The 15,858-nt window shown below is 39.4% G+C and overlaps 1 protein-coding gene across 1 annotated transcript; it reads right to left on the bottom strand.

The window, feature by feature from the left end:
- Positions 1-3,816: 3,816 nt before the first annotated feature.
- Positions 3,817-13,271, bottom strand: LOC121505776 (NXPE family member 3-like). The gene is made up of 6 exons (XM_041781330.1): positions 13,257-13,271; positions 12,125-12,604; positions 7,465-7,760; positions 4,852-4,922; positions 4,438-4,644; positions 3,817-4,364 (listed from the first exon to the last, which is right to left on the bottom strand). Exons 1-6 carry the CDS (start codon positions 13,269-13,271, stop codon positions 3,817-3,819), a joined length of 1,617 nt encoding a protein of 538 aa, XP_041637264.1.
- Positions 13,272-15,858: the final 2,587 nt, after the last annotated feature.

The following is a 15,858-nucleotide window of genomic DNA, read 5'->3' as shown; positions in this document are numbered from 1 at the left end:
ATTTCATTGAACACTTTTACAAAACTTTAGACAAATTTAAAAACTAATACAAAAACACAAAGTCTGAAACATTTTTACAAAACTTGAAACTTGAGTCACTATGGTTCTTTCTCTTAAGATACTGTTGTCTTAAATGTGTTCTGCAACGTGAGGCTCATGTAAAAGTGTTTCTTGTTTTGTCGAGTTTAAAATTCTAAATGTAGTTTTTTAAGTTTTTAACCTTGTAATATCCACTCTTGAAAGTGTTGCAGAAAGTGGAAATTCATATCAGGCTTTGTCTATTTTTATCAGACTGTTTGTACATTTTTTTGTAAAATATTAATTTTTTTGTCATTTTTTTAAAGTGTTTTGGTAATCTTTATTTGTTTTATGAAATGTAGAAATGTTTTAGATAATGTAAAGTTGTTTTGAGCTTTATAAAAGCGTTCCAGACCACTGTAGATTCCAACCAGGACTCTTTTTAAAGGGTTTTATGTGGTCTAACTAAATAAATTGTTCTGTTGAAAACAACTAGTCTTAGTTAAAGACAAATCAGTTTTTTGTCTGTCGCTGCCTTTTTTTTTCTTGTTCATTAGTTTTATTTTACAGACCAACACAGAATTTGTGCAACACATATTTTTAACCGCTAGTTGGTCTCTGCCTCTTATTTGTTCATATTTTGGGGGCTTTTTAAAAGAGTTTAGCTGTCCTGAAGCACATGGGAAAGGTTTAAATCCAGCCTGTGGCTTTTTTCCTCACTCTCTCTCCACAGTCTCTGACATTTAATAGAGAAAACGGCACTGTGGGAGTCTTGCAAAAGAAAAAGTTCTTTGATTTTTGTTGAAAATGTTAGATTCTATAGATATATTTGCTTTTAAGCTATTCAAAATTGATCTCAACAGTCTGAGTCCATCTGTGAGAAAAACGATCTCTCCCAGTCCTTACTTTAATTGAATTCATTTAAGTGTTAGACCTTACAATTAAAAGGTTTTTGTTTCTAAGAGTCAATAAGACGCCAAAATATGTCAAATGAGAGCTTAGGTTTAAAAATACCTGGATTTATCTTAAATTATCTGGAGCTTTCTTTGATTTTTTGTGACTACCGTCGTTGATTCAGACAAGCAGAATGACTGAAACCTGCTACTGATGTTATGATTTTTACAATTTAACAGTTTACTGGAGATCTTCTTGACAACACTGGGTCACTCTCAGGTGTTCATGTCATCTTAAATCTCCCCATCATAAACAGGTGGACCTCACTGACGGCAGCAGCAGACCCCGCCTCCTGTGGTCACGTTGTGTGTTCATCTTTGTGTCTGTCACCGGCATCCCGACACATGTAGCTCGTCTTCTCGCTCTCGTTTACTCATCTCTGCCACATTCTTTAACCACAACAGTATCACATAATCCTTTTTATTTATTTTGTTCTTTTTTATTAGGAATGATTTTTTTCTGAGCCGGGTCATGTTGTCAATCATGTCAATATAGTTTCTAGATCCAAATAAAAACTGTGGGTTTAAATGTTGACTTCTCTGGAGTGTTTGTAGATTCTCTTTACTCATCAAGTTTGACCCTAGAAGACCTGAGACAAGCTTACAGCTGATATCTAAGAACCATATTTGGAGACGTGTGTTTATGTACGGGAAGGATTCTCAGAATTCTGTGAAAAAAGACAGAATTCTGAAATCTGAGGAGAAAAGAGTCAAAATTATGAATTCTTACATTAAAATCAAAAAATAAGATCAGAATTCTGAGATTAGGGTCTGAATTTTGGATTGAAGTCATAATTCTCGAAACAGTCAAAAGTATGAATTTGTGACGTAAAAGTCAGAATTCGGTGAAAAAGAATTTTCTTTCTAAACTTTTTCAAATCCTCAGAAAAAAATAAAATTCTGAAAACAACTTTTTCTGAAAATCATGTTCTGAAATTAATTTAAAAATGGACTTTAACCTCACAAGTCCATGAATCTCATAATTTTGACTTTAATCCAAGAATTAAAACCTTAATCTGAGATTTCTGACTTCTAAGACCCGATGTCTTACTTGAATCTAAAAATTCTCACTTTAATCTCAGATTTTTTACTTTTATCTCAGAGTTTTGACTTTTATTTCAATACTCTGACTTTTGACTCAATGCTTAACTGAATTTCAAATTTCTGACTTTTATCTGAGGATCCTTATTTTAATCTCAGATATCTGATTTTAATTCCAGAATCCTGACTTTATTGCAAAAACTACACTTTAATCAGATATTTCTGACTGTAATTTAAACATTCTGACTTTAATCTAAAAAGTCCATAAATTTCAAAATGCTGACTTATATTTCAGAATTGCTGACTTTAAGCCCCAATGTCTTACTTGAATCTAAAAATGGACTTTAACCTCTGATTTCTGGCTTTTTATTTCAGATTTTTTTTTCTCTGAATGCTGAATTTAATCGCAAAAATTGACTTCAATATCAAATTCTGACTTTAACCTAAGAGCTCGGACTTAAATTTAAGAATTCCGAGCTTAATCTTAGAATTCTTACTTAATTCTCAGAATTTTGTTTTTAATTTCAGATTTCTGTCTTTAAGAATTCAGATTTTACGGTCAGGATTTATGATTTTTATTTAAGAATTTGGACTTTTAATTGTTGATAGATTAGTTTAATCTCAGATTTCCCACTCTATTATTAGCATTTCAGGTTTAATCTCTGAATCCAACTTTTGACTTTTTTTTCTCAGAGTCCTGACTTCAGTGTCAGGATTCTGACTTTGAAAATTCAGACTTTAATCTTAGGTAAATGAATTAAGTCTCAGATTTCTGACTTTAATCTCAGAATCTGAAAACGTTTGATCTCAATATCCTTTTCTATCCATTTGCCTTGATCTTGTTCCACATTTATTTGTTGTTTTATTTCTTCACTGTCTTTGTCTAATCAAGGCGGCAGGATTGGTCTGAGTCAATTAAATGATTTTTGACACCTGTTGTAACTAAAAAGCTCTTTTTTATGTATCCTGCAGCACTAAACTCATGTTTGCAACACAAATTCATGGAAAGTGACAACTGACATTTAGAAGTGTACTTTATCATACACATTTAAACCGTGCACTTTATTCACTTAAGTGCACATTTAACTTGTTGCACGTTTGCACATAGTAAGAAATTAGATACAAATGTTTATGGACAGTTTATTTACCCCCATAATTTAAAAAGTGAAAATTTCATATATTCTACATTCACCACACAGAGCGAACTATGTCAAAGGTTTTTTTAATCATGATGATCATGATTTCCAGCTCAAACAGAATATAAAAATCCAGTCCCAAAATATCAGAGTAGTGTAATAAAGTCCAGAGGTTTCCTGAGCCTTGATTCTTTTACTGTGGTTCAGTACACAAACCACAATCATGGTGAAGACTGCTGACTTGACAGTTGTCCTAGCGACAGAGCAAACCACTTAAACACCGTGCTGCCCTCAAAAAATAATAATAATCCAAAAACATAAAGGAATAGGAGGAACACTGTTGGTTACAGATAATGTCAGAATGGGGGTCCAGTGGAGGAGCACAGGCCTTCCATTGCCTCTGATTCCTAATTGGTGTTCTTCATTTCCTTCCCCCCATCTGACATTCATCAGAATCCAGGGACAGACCAGGCCGTCCAGATTTTTGGAAAATGCCAGAAGGGCCACACGACTACGGGCTGATTGGGCCAATCAATTGACAAACTATTTGATCCGTATTAAGGGCTTTTGTTTTTTTGTTCCTCGTGAACAACCTGAATTAACCACCACCAAAAGCTGCCTTTTGCCCTGCATTGTTAAATTTCACCATATTCCTTCCTCCCACTTGTTCACATATGAGGGCATACGTAGGACAGGAGTACATCAATCATGTTCTTAATGATGGGATATGGTGGGTGGATGCTGTGCTGCAGGTAGTGGGCTAGAACCATGTCCCAGGCATTCACCAGTTGGATGTTTATTCCTTTGAACATGTCTTTAAGCATCTTGTCCGCCTGAACTGAGAACCAGTTAATGTTGCCTTCCACAGAAGAAAGATCCGTATATGTGAGGGTCCCAGTCTTGATGACCACCAGCGTGCCTGGAGCCCTATTTAACAGGCGGACCACTGCCCTGCGGATGCTCTGAAGCCGTCTGATGTAAAGCTCAGTTGGGAAAGTACCAAAGTGGGCACAGACGCCAAAAACTACAATGGTGTTGGTACCGCCAACAAGCGTATCTAGTTCATTGGCGATGTAGCTCTCTTTGCTGGCTGGCATTGTGGAGATCCGAAGGGGAAGACCGTGGATCCGGTATGTTACCATTATTTTGTTAGCATGGTCCCAAATCACTAAAGGTCCTGCTTGTGCTGGACTGTTCAGGTTTACCGCCGTAGCATCTGAAAGTATGACAGAAGGGACAGATTACACCATAATATGAATAAATCTAAATGTGTGACTCATTTCAGCTACCTGGCAGTGAAGTGGTGAAGTAATTAAACCACTGTCTGATAGTGGAGTCTCCATACAGGTGGACCACCTTGCCTTTCAGACACTGACTGATGGCAGAGGCGTTGTTGAACTGGTGGACTTTAGTGCCACCTAATGATCGCCACAGACCCTGGTAGTAATACCCAGAGAGTCCAGGCTTCCTACTGGCTTGATCAACCCTGGGTTCCCCTGAGATGAAAAAAGAAAAAAAAAAAAGGGGTCAGTGGCATGGGGAAAATTTCTAACGTAGCAACATCTAGAAGCAGTTTCAGCACTATGGAAGTTAGCGTAATATAACCTGATGTGCTTATATAACACCATTTTAGATACAAGTATATTATACGGGTGTGTTTTATATATATTTATCGGGGAAAGAAGAAAAAAAATCATGCTTACCTTTCCCTTGTGGCAAAACATTGACACTGGAAGGCCCAGAAGCCGGAATGAAGACTAGAAGGTTGACTTTCCTAAATACAACTTCAAAATATTAGTGGCTTTGGCAAACACCAACATAATCACTGTTACCAACAGGTGAAGCTTTTAGTAGATACCCACACTATGCCTCCATATATGGCCTTTAAACATACACTATATGGACAAAAGTGCAAGTAATAATTACACCAACAGGGGCTGTGATGACATTGTATTCAAATAAACTTAGCACAAGAAGTAAGGAAATTTGTGTTTGGTTGATTATTTCTTTGTTGTAACAATGCTTCTTGGCAATAAATTTTATACCGTTGGAAAGCCTGTTTATGTCCCTTTTAAATGGTGCCACATTTGTAAGGAATATGCATTTGTGGGATGAGCAGCAGAGCTGAGTATGTGGGTTGCGCCCATGAAAAATTTGCCAAATCTTCTCTGCCAATGCCAAACAGCTGATTCTGCCATCGACTCTTGTTTGGTGTTTGGTGGATTAGATAATTGAAGTTTGAAGAAACAAGACATATTGGCAATTTAACAATTTATTCATTTAACAAACAGGAGCCTCAGTAGCGTGTGGAAGAATCATACACAGCCAAAACAGCCTGGCACTTCCTCCTCATGCTGGTCACCAGCCTGGTCACACACTGCTGTGGGATGGCATCCCATTCTTCAACCAGCATTTGTCGCAAATCAGCCAATGTGGTTGTGTTGGTCACTCTGGCAAGAACAGCACACCCAAGCTGATCCCACAAGCGTTCAATGGGGTTGGAGTCAGGACTGCTGGCAGCCCATTCCATCCTCTCCACTCTTAAATTCTGGAGGTAGTCTCTGATAAACCCCGCTCTGTGGGGGTGAGCATTGTCATCTTGGAGGATAGAGTTCAGTCCCAGACTGTGGAGATATAGGATTGCCAGTGGTTGCAGAATCTCATCTCGGTATCTCTTTGCATTGAGATTGCCTCCAATGATGACAAGCCTCGTTCTTCCAGTGAGGGAGATGCCACCCCACGCCATCACACTGCCTCCCCCAAAAGATGTTTCTATATTGGTGCAGCAATCAGCATAGAGTTCTCCAAGTCTTCTCCACACTTTGACCCTGTGATACAACTGCAATAGGCAGAATCTGGACTCATCGCTGAACATAACATTTCTCCACCGGTTCAGGTTCAAGTGCACGTGTTGCTGACACCAGGGCAAACAGGCCTGACAGGGAAGGGCAGTCATGGCAGGCATCCTGGCAGCTCTATGAAACCAGAGATTGGCTGCGTGCAGTCTGTTCCATATTGTCTGGGCAGAGAGCCGTCAGCCATATCGTCCTGCAAACCTTGACTGCAAATCCGTAGAAGACAGCCTACGGTACCTAAGTGCTGACAGGGTGAGGAAACAGTCTTCTTGGGGTGACATCGTCTTGGGGCATCCACTTTGCAGCCTGTCTCTGACATCTCTATGGAACTTGGCCTTCAGTTTGGAGTTGGTACTAGGGCTCACTCCAAACAATGCTGCAACTTGGTTTTGCAGAACACCAGCTTGAAGTTGCCCAACCAACGGGCCCTATCCAGATCAGTCAAACGTGGCATGCCGATTCTTGGAGCAGACACCTACTGACCACTGTAGCAGGACCCATGCTCACAGGTGCCAGAAGCTCAAAACAAGAGTCAATGGCAGAATCAGCTGTTTGGCATTGGCAGAGAAGATTTGGCAAATTTTTCATGGGTGCAACCCACATACTCAGCTCTGCTGCTCATCCCACAAATGCATATTCCTTACAAATGTGGCACCATTTAGAGGGAAATAAACAGGCTTTCCAACGGTATAAGATTTATTGCCAAGAAGCATTGTTACAACAAAGAAATAATGTACCAAACACAAATTTTCTTACTTTCTGTGCTAAATTTAGCTTATATGTACTTTATCATGGAGTTTATCCCCTTTTGCAGCCATAACAGCCTCCTCTCTTTTTAGAGGGCTTTCCATAAGAATTCAATTATTAACAGATGTGGGCAAATAGTGCAGGGAAACTATGGATCAGTGGGAAGAGTGGATCATGTCATAATCGAACAGTTGTGGGTTCAATCCCTAGCTCCTGCAGTCATATGTCGATGTGTCACTGGGCAAGACACTTAATGGGATTAGCAAATGATGACTAACGTATATTACATTACATATTCTTAGTTATACTGACCGTGATTGTTTTTTTTTTTTAATGCAATGGATATATAAAACAGTCAAGGTTGTTCTATGCCTCTCCAATCTTCCTCCAGACTCTTGGACCTTGATTTCCAAATGAAATACAAAATTTAGTTTAATCTGAGAACCAGACTTTGGATCGCTGAGCAACTGTTCTATTCTCCTAGAGACGCTGCTGAACACTTGTAGCCCATTTTCTGTACAAAGCTGTGTGCGGTGACTCTTGATCAACTGACTCTAACCTCAGTCCACTCCTTATGAAGCTCCCTTAAGTTCTTGAATCTGCTTTGTCTGACAATCCTCTGAAGGCTGAGATCATTCCTGCTGCTTTTCACATTTTTCTCTTCCAGTCAACTACATTTTGTTTTATTTAAACTTTATTTCAGTGTTCCCTCACCTTTGGAAGAGCTTCTTCTCGTCAGCCTTGAGTTCATTAGTATATCCTGTTTTCATGTGGTTAATCCTGGCCTCACAGCCCAGGTTCTTCGGCTTGTAGCAGAACCAAGGGTCACCCGTGCGGAGGTCGGTGAAGTTGCACAGTGGCTGGTTGTTTGGACGTAGACAAATACTACAGTTGCTAGTTTCAGAGATAGAGCCTGAGCGGAAGACGCTCTTGAAGATAATCCTGTCTGGGTTTTCTCTGTTCAGCCTGCGCAGGGCTGTGATAGCCTCGCTTGGATGAATAAGTTTCACCTGACAGAACAGATAACAAGAGTTTTAAAATCATAGCATGCAGTCAGCTAAATCATTCATCCATCCTTTATCTATACAGCTTAGCTCAGTGGGGGTCGCATTAGGCAGGAGTCAATCCCAGTCAGACTAGTCACCAGTAAATTCTAAAGCTTCCGCAAACTGTTAGTTAGTCTCATTATACATTTTACCATTTTATTGTAAAATAGATATACAGTTTTACTTAGCGGAGAAGGATATGCTCTAAAGATGCTCCCTGGGTTATTCATGCAGCATGCTTTGACTTTCCAGGGAGCGCACAGCTTGAAATGGACAGATACATTTATGACAATGCGTACTGAGAACAATAAAATTAGTTCAAAAGAAATTCATACATAGTAGCATGAATCTGAGTATGAGGGTGCATAAACTTTATGCTATAAAGGAGGAGGCTGGGGTGGAGGAGGTTAAGCGTTGCGGGTTAGTGAGAAGTATGGCATATAAACACCGCTATGTTGAGAGAAAGAGCTGTGTTTGGCTGTGGGAGCAGGGAGGCGATGATTAGGATCAGCTGGCTGTCAGCTGATCACCACTGGGCATATGACTACCGTGTGCAACATAAACTATCACTGAGCTTCATAAGATGAAGGTCTGATGTGAAGGGCAACACAAAAAACGTTATAAAAACTGAAATTAAAGCTGTTCTTTAAGTTCAATGAAAACTGCTTGACTGTCGAATGGTTAAGATGACATAATCAGCTAAGCTGATAATGCTAATAATAGAATGTTCAGTCTTAGAGAAACATTGCCATTACTGGTATACACGTATTAGCATTGTAGCCACATCTATGACAATAAATTTAATCTCGCTCTAATCTCACTCCTCTCTGCTTCTGCAACCCCATTTCCAAAAAATGTGGGGTGCCCTTTTTTAAAAACAGTCTGAAAACATCTGGGAAGTGAGGAGACCAGTTGCTGGATTCTAGCTGCTAAACAATCCTGAGCCTTTTTCCCAGATTTTTCCTTTTATGATGTGCAAAATCTTCTCTATTGGTGAGAGGTCTGGACTACAGGCAGGCCACTTCAGCACCTGGACTCTTCTATTGTGAAGCCATGCTGTTGTGTTGGATGCAGTATGTGGTTTGTCTTGCTGAAATATGCGAGGGAGCACATGTTGCTCTTAAACCCCAATATGCTTTTCGGCATTGACTGTGCCTTCCAGATGTGTAAGCAGCCCATAAGCACAAATGCAACCCCATTCTATCAGAGAGAGAGAGGAGTCTGGCTGCAGACCCTTCATTTCTGACAGGCACCCTCACAGACCGTTATCTAAGACACTGTATTTTTCAGAAAGGAAGTGGCGTTCTTTTCTGCTACAATATATTTCCTGTTTTGGATTCTTTTTTTAATAAACTTTATCAACAAAGTTTGGCTGTCACATTTAGGAAATAACCACATTGCAAACATTACAGACCAAGAAGCTTAAGTTGAACTACATTAGCTATGTAGCTCCATTAGCTAAGCTAACAGAGCTATGTAAGTTAAGCTGGCTACGGAGGATGAGCTATTTTTCCTAACCTTGCAAAGCAGATGGATTCGCCCAGTTCCGTGTTTCTCACTGGTGAATCCATCTTGCAAAGCTCCCGTCTGAACAGTTTGGGCCTGGATAGAAAGTGACAGGACCAATCAGTGTCGAGGGGCAGTACATTTGGGTGGTAGAGTCGTGACATATACAAACAGCGGGAAGAGGCCGGTGCAATTATAGCAGAAGACATTAACGTGGATGCTGCTTTAGTGTCAGTTTTATCATAACTGAACAACATTTCTTCGTTAAAAGAAGAACAAAGAACAGCTTTGAGTTGTTTTCCTTTCAAAAACAACAAAAGTCGTGTACTGACATGTCTACAGTTGCCAGTGGTGGCTGGTCAATAGGGGGCACTAGGGCGCCGCCCCCATCACTTACTTCACAAAGACAGGAGAGATCTTAAGATCATTTAATAGATTTTGTAAAAATTTGCTTTAAATAGCAGTAAAGCTTATGAATATAGATAAACTCTATCATGCACTGTTTTTATATGATTTATTAAGAGATTAAAATGTGTAATGTGAAATAAATCAGTAGATCAAAAACATTCTACGTGTTTGCTTTACTTCTTGTTCACTCATTTCCTCCCTGCGCCCACAGCCATAGACGACAGTTATAAGCTGTGCGTGCACATGCGCTCCTCTTCAGTACAAGAGATAGGAGCTCTGTGGGCGCAACATGTCAGCGCCCCCAAAGGAATTACCACTAACCAATCGCCAGACGCCAACAGGTGGCAGTAGAGAAATACACTCCATTATTTGATACCAAGCGGCAACCTTCAGTCCTGAAAAATGAAGCCAATGCGGAAGTGCACAAAATCGCTATACCACGAGTGTCCACTTGAGGCTGGCTCCTGGAACACAGGAAGTCCCGTCTGCACACATGTTAAGCAGCCAGTTTTGACACACAAAATAAACTGGTTTACAGCCTGGTTCAAAACACCAAACGTGTCTCATTAGCTAGTGTCTTATTGTGCTCCCACTGTATGGGGGGTTCATTTTTTTGTACCACGATCATTTGGATTATATTTAGGATGAAAGCTGATTGGTGCGTCTCATTTGATTGACAGATAGCTCGGCAGGCAGGGGCTCCATTTCTGTCAACCAGAATGCTAGCTATCAGGTTAATAGGAAGTCGCGCTTAGTGGGTGGGCTGTTAGGTTGATCCAAAGTTCAGTTGAGACCGCAATTTCAATGTGGAAACCTCCACGGATTGGCTTCAAGAATCGTTTGAGTCCGCCTATTGTAAGCAGACGACTGACGTCACACGGGGTTTGTCCAATTCTTTCTACAGTCTATGTTTGATACACACCGAGCAAGTCATGCACCATCATGGTAAATCTCTGGCTTTCTGCCAGAAAGTGTGCCTGTGTTCGTTGTTTAGCTCATGGAGAGTTGCTAGGAAGACAGTTAGCAAAATGCAATAAGAAAACTCAGTTGAGTGTTTAAGAATAAGGCCTTTTAAGAGGAGGACATTGGAGGAGAACCTTAGAGAGCTTGGAGCTGTCTGGCCAGATATCAGGATGAAGCAACAAAGCTGTGACAGAGGGAGAGAGTACACTGATGGCATATTAGACTAATAATAATAGGTAAGTAAATCAATAAACGATAGTTTTGTTTGTTTAAACGTTTTTGTTGAATTCAGGTCTGGCATTTATATTTTTTACTCAACCAGTCACTCAGGGCTGGCTCTAGCTATTTTGGCGCCCTAGGTGGAATTACAATTTGGCACTCACAAACAATTATCAGGACAATAATTCCACCTGCAGCTTAAAAACAATGTGTACAAAAGTCTGTAAATATGGCCCTGACTCTACTCTTATTTATATAACCAGGGTTTGAATTAGTCCAGGCTGCCAGCTGTTATGACTGATGAGGATGTGAGTGTTTTCTTTCATGCTTTATTCAATGAGAAAACTTTAATTACAACAGTGAACACCCTTATTTGTTAAGGGCAGTGCTTAAGTTAACGCAGTATTATTATAAACCTTACAGCGGAAGCAGCTTCTTTATTTCTGTGTTTTACTTGGGATGGAGGATTTTCCTAAATATTGCAAATGACAGAATATTTTTTAAGTCATCAGCCAAACCTCAAAATGCACTGTTCCATATTATTAAGCACAACAGAGTTTTAAAACATTTCCTCGGTTGTAAAGAACTGAAAATGGTCATCTGTTGAATTTGCAGCATTAGGAGGTCATATTTACTGAAATCAAAAGCTATTTCAATCAAAAACATCTTAACAGGCCAAGTTATATGTTAACATTTGACCCCCTATTTGATATCACCTTCACAATTCTTGCATTCATTGAACTTGTGAGTTTTTCGAGAGTTTCGGCTGGAATTTCTTTGCAAGATGTCAGAATATCCTCCCAGAGCTGCTGTTTTGATGTGAACTGACTCCCACTCTCATAGACCTTTAGCTTGAGGATGCTCCAAAGGTTCTTAATAGGGTTGAGGTTGAGGGTTGGAACGGATTTGATTGTGAAGCAATGGAAAGAACACTGGAGTAGACCGGTCAGGATGGCAAATGTGGGGGGGTCCAAACTACATTTTTTTTCAATGTTTGGACCCCCCCCAAATGTGGGGGGGTCCAAACTACATTTTTTTCAAGGTGAGGGGGACGTGACCCCCTCGATTATATTGTGGCGACGCCCATGATAGACTGAATGGTGTTCTGGCTGATAAGGGACATTAGGAAGGAGGGAGCAGAAATGTTTTTGTGACAAATTAACTGATATAATAAATGACTTTAGCATCCCCTATGTTAACGTTACATCGCTGTAGAAAGTCTTGAGCTTTACCTCCACCTGTGCGCTTCCTTCCCAGAGTAAAGTAAACACAGCAGAGTAGGAGCCATTTAGGTGATCCACCACTCGCCCAGCCACGCCTGCTTCAAGTTGCCTGTTGTGCAACCGAGTGACTAAGAAATCTCCTCCAAACTTCTTGGTGTTTCCTTGGAAGTCACAGACTTTTATCATAACCTCCAGCTGATCTCCTACACGCCACTCTCCTCCACCTCTCCTTGGGAGAATGGTAAAGGTGCTGCGTGTAGCATGGCTTGTCTGATTCAGTAAAAGAGGAGAGGTCAAAACTGGAGTTTCAGGCCAAGCGGAGTTTAATAAGAGGCGTTCTTCCTCAGCGTCTGCAGACGACATTTGTGGCTTGAAGGTGCAGAATTCATTAGGATTGGAAGGCGCAGAGGGAGTAACAGAAGGAGCAGCAGAGGGAGGAGCAGAGGTCACTTTCTTGAAGAAGATGGTTATGTTTTCTTTGTAGTTAACCTGTCAGGGAGTGGAAAAAGAAAGATGGTGTCAGACCTCCAGAGTAGTCATAGGTGTCTAGGTTTCCTCTCTCTTACTGGTCTTCTTTTTTGCACATTCACTCAGTTTGTGAGGATGGCCTAATGTAGGCATGTGCCATGTTCCTTCCATATCTCAATGATGGATTTAACTGAACTCTGGGGGACATCAGTGTCTTGGACTTTTTTGTATCCTGCCTCTGATTTAGACTTTTTAGTAACTTTTTCTGAGTTTTTTGGAGTTTCTTTTGTCTTCATGGAGTAATGGTAGCCAGGAATACTGATTAACCAGTGACTGGGACTTCCAGATACGTGTGTCTTTATGATACAGTCACTTGAGAGGCATTTACTGCACTCAGGTGATCCCCATTTCACTATTTTGAGACTACTAGCACCAGTTGGCTTGATCTCTGTTGACTTAGGCCACTCACTTTAAAGGGGGTGAATATATTCAATCACTTATTTACCTTGTCAGGTAAAATAAGACAGACTATTGACACACTATATAATACATTTACTTTTGGAAATTTGAATACAATCTGACAGCACAGATTCTTTTTTTGATTTAGAGCAACTGAGATTTTTTAGACAATGTGTGGGAGTGCATGTGTGAAAACTAAAAAGTCAGTTCCTACCTCCAGCAGGTCCATGCTTGCAAGTATAAAAACCAACCCAGCCAGAAGGAGGATGATGGTACAGATCTTCAGACCTCTCCTGTTGACTTTGTTTTTTGTAAAAGCTTGTTGCATTGTGATTGGTTCTCCTAACGAACTGGATCAACACAAAAGAGAACAACAGACTCCTTTTTCAAATGATTATATGAATTTTCTTAAATATTTCATTTTTCACAAACTGTTATTCAAAATCAGTAGATATAGCTTAACAGTACAGCGCTTTAACCAGTTAAACCCACTGGCAACAATAGTTGCTGAAGTTCATAGCGGTCATTTCACTTTTATAAATACATGTTTAAATATTTTGCAAGTTTTTCTTTCAGTGATATGCAAATAGACACCTTGGGAAAAAGGAAAAAAAAGTCTCCGTATAATTCCTGTCATTTTTCTGCTTCACTTTTGGTGTATTCCTGATCCATTTATCAAGACAGAAAAGTGACAAAGATCTGTTTCATTTACACCAAGTTCCAAATTATTTTGTAAATTGGATTTTAGTGTCATAATTATTCAATTTTTTGTTTTTCAATTGAACTCATGGATGGTGTTGTGTCTCAGGGCTCTTTGGATCACTGATATCAATCTCAGACACCTGTGATAATTAGTTTGCCAGGTGAGCCCAGTTAAAGGAAAACTACTTAAGTTTACTTCTTTTTGATTGAAATAGCTTTTGATTTCAATAAATATGACTTCATGCTGCAAATTCAACAAATGACCACTTTCAATTCTTTACAGCCTATGAAATGTTTTGAAACCCTGTTGTGCATAATAATTTAGAACAGTGCATTTTGAGTTTTTTATTTTTGAAAAGAATTAGTTATCATTGTGAGGTTTGTTCAGTGAAATCTGAATAATGCTCTAACAGATGGTGACTCGAAAATTACACTGACCTTCATTGACGTAGACTATTTAGGAAAATAAGAGAAAAACATCATTTGCATAATAATTTGTTGTAATAATGACGTTTTTATGGTTGATAATGAGTATCATTTTAATCATGAAAGTCTCCAGAATAACCCAGATAACACAAATGGTATCAGATGTATGGCATTTCGTGTGTGGAGTCTTTTGTCCCAGTGGCAACTACTGTTGTCAGTAACAAGATGGAATATAGAGGTTGCTAATATCTCACTAATTTTTAGTTAAAGACTGATATACCATGGCACAAGTTTATCCAGAGAATGTAACCCTTTATGAGGTACTAAATATGTTAGTGTTCAAATGTGTTTCCTCACTCAGGCCTGTCTTTCTACTGGATAACCCCACAGTGCAAAGTAGCAGTTTTAGCTAGCTTATACTAGCAAACACATAAAGACTGTGGATGTGTAGGAGTAAAAATGTGGCAATACTTACCTTAGATAACTAAAGGTCAAAGGTATAGCCTTATTAAGTGGTAGATTGCTATGTGGTAGATAGCAATAACTACTAGCTTGCTAACTACTAGCACTAATGCTAACGTTACCACCGACTGCATTGCATTGTTTGTGAAAGCCAGAAGGGCTGAATCAGGAAAAATACAAAGAAGACCTACCATGACAGTCAACTCAACCCCAGAAAAACAAGTCATTTTCAAACAAAACAAAACACACATTCTGGTGAATTTAAGACACTAAAATGTAGACAGTAATGCATTTACATTTCATATGACACTCTTGTAACATAACCTGTTATCATGAATGCCTCCTACAAGTTTTGGACGTCCTGTCCTGCTCAGAGATGGCCCCCTCTGCAACAATCTTAACCATAAGGAAACATAAACAAAATACTTTCTTTCAACTTGTTCACCCCTAAAAGTTTTCAGAACTACAAATAGCCGGCTCATTCTTTTATTTACTACTACAAAAAAAGCCAAAACCTAAGTAACCTGATCATTGTCGCTCATATCCAGATCTTTACGGATTCAACTCCTGTGCCTCCTCATAGTGTGATGTCTCACTCCAGTACTGACAGTGTTTTTTTAATAAAAGAACAAGACAATCCCTTTAAGACTGTCCAAATCTCTCTATTAAATGAAGCTCACAGGACTGTGACTAGAGCTGTTGCAAACTGTTTTTCGCCATGAAACAGGAAGTCATTTTGTCAGGGTCTTTAAACACTTGGTCACCCTCAGATATTGGCAGATTCAAGACTAGTGGGAAAATTAAAGTTTCATCCATAGTTTTGTGTTGGGTTTGGCTGAGTTACTTGAAACCATACTGACAAATGAACAGGAGGTTTTCCATTGTGAATTTTATTATAAACAACACCACTTAAAATAAGCCAAGGCCTCATTCTGTTATGTAATGCTCGAACAACATAAGCCAAAACCTTAGTAACATTTTATGTAAGTATTTTATGGTATTGAAATTACCTTGAAGACAGAAATTTATTTGCTTCATATCCACACTTAATGGGCATGGGTGGGATTCCTCCTGAGAGTTTGAAGTATCGCCATAAACCAGTTCAGCTATACAGGATATTTGCCTCACTTTGCACTGGTTGGACTGTAATAAGAGAAGACCTCTGACTTCTCTGTGCCAACATACCAGTAATATTGTTACATATTTGTTTAACAAATTCAGCCCCA

This window comes from Cheilinus undulatus, linkage group 23 (assembly GCF_018320785.1).
Source record: "Cheilinus undulatus linkage group 23, ASM1832078v1, whole genome shotgun sequence".
Lineage (NCBI taxonomy): Eukaryota > Metazoa > Chordata > Actinopteri > Labriformes > Labridae > Cheilinus > Cheilinus undulatus.
Note: the sequence above shows the minus strand (reverse complement) of the source record. Positions and strands in the feature narration are given on the sequence as shown.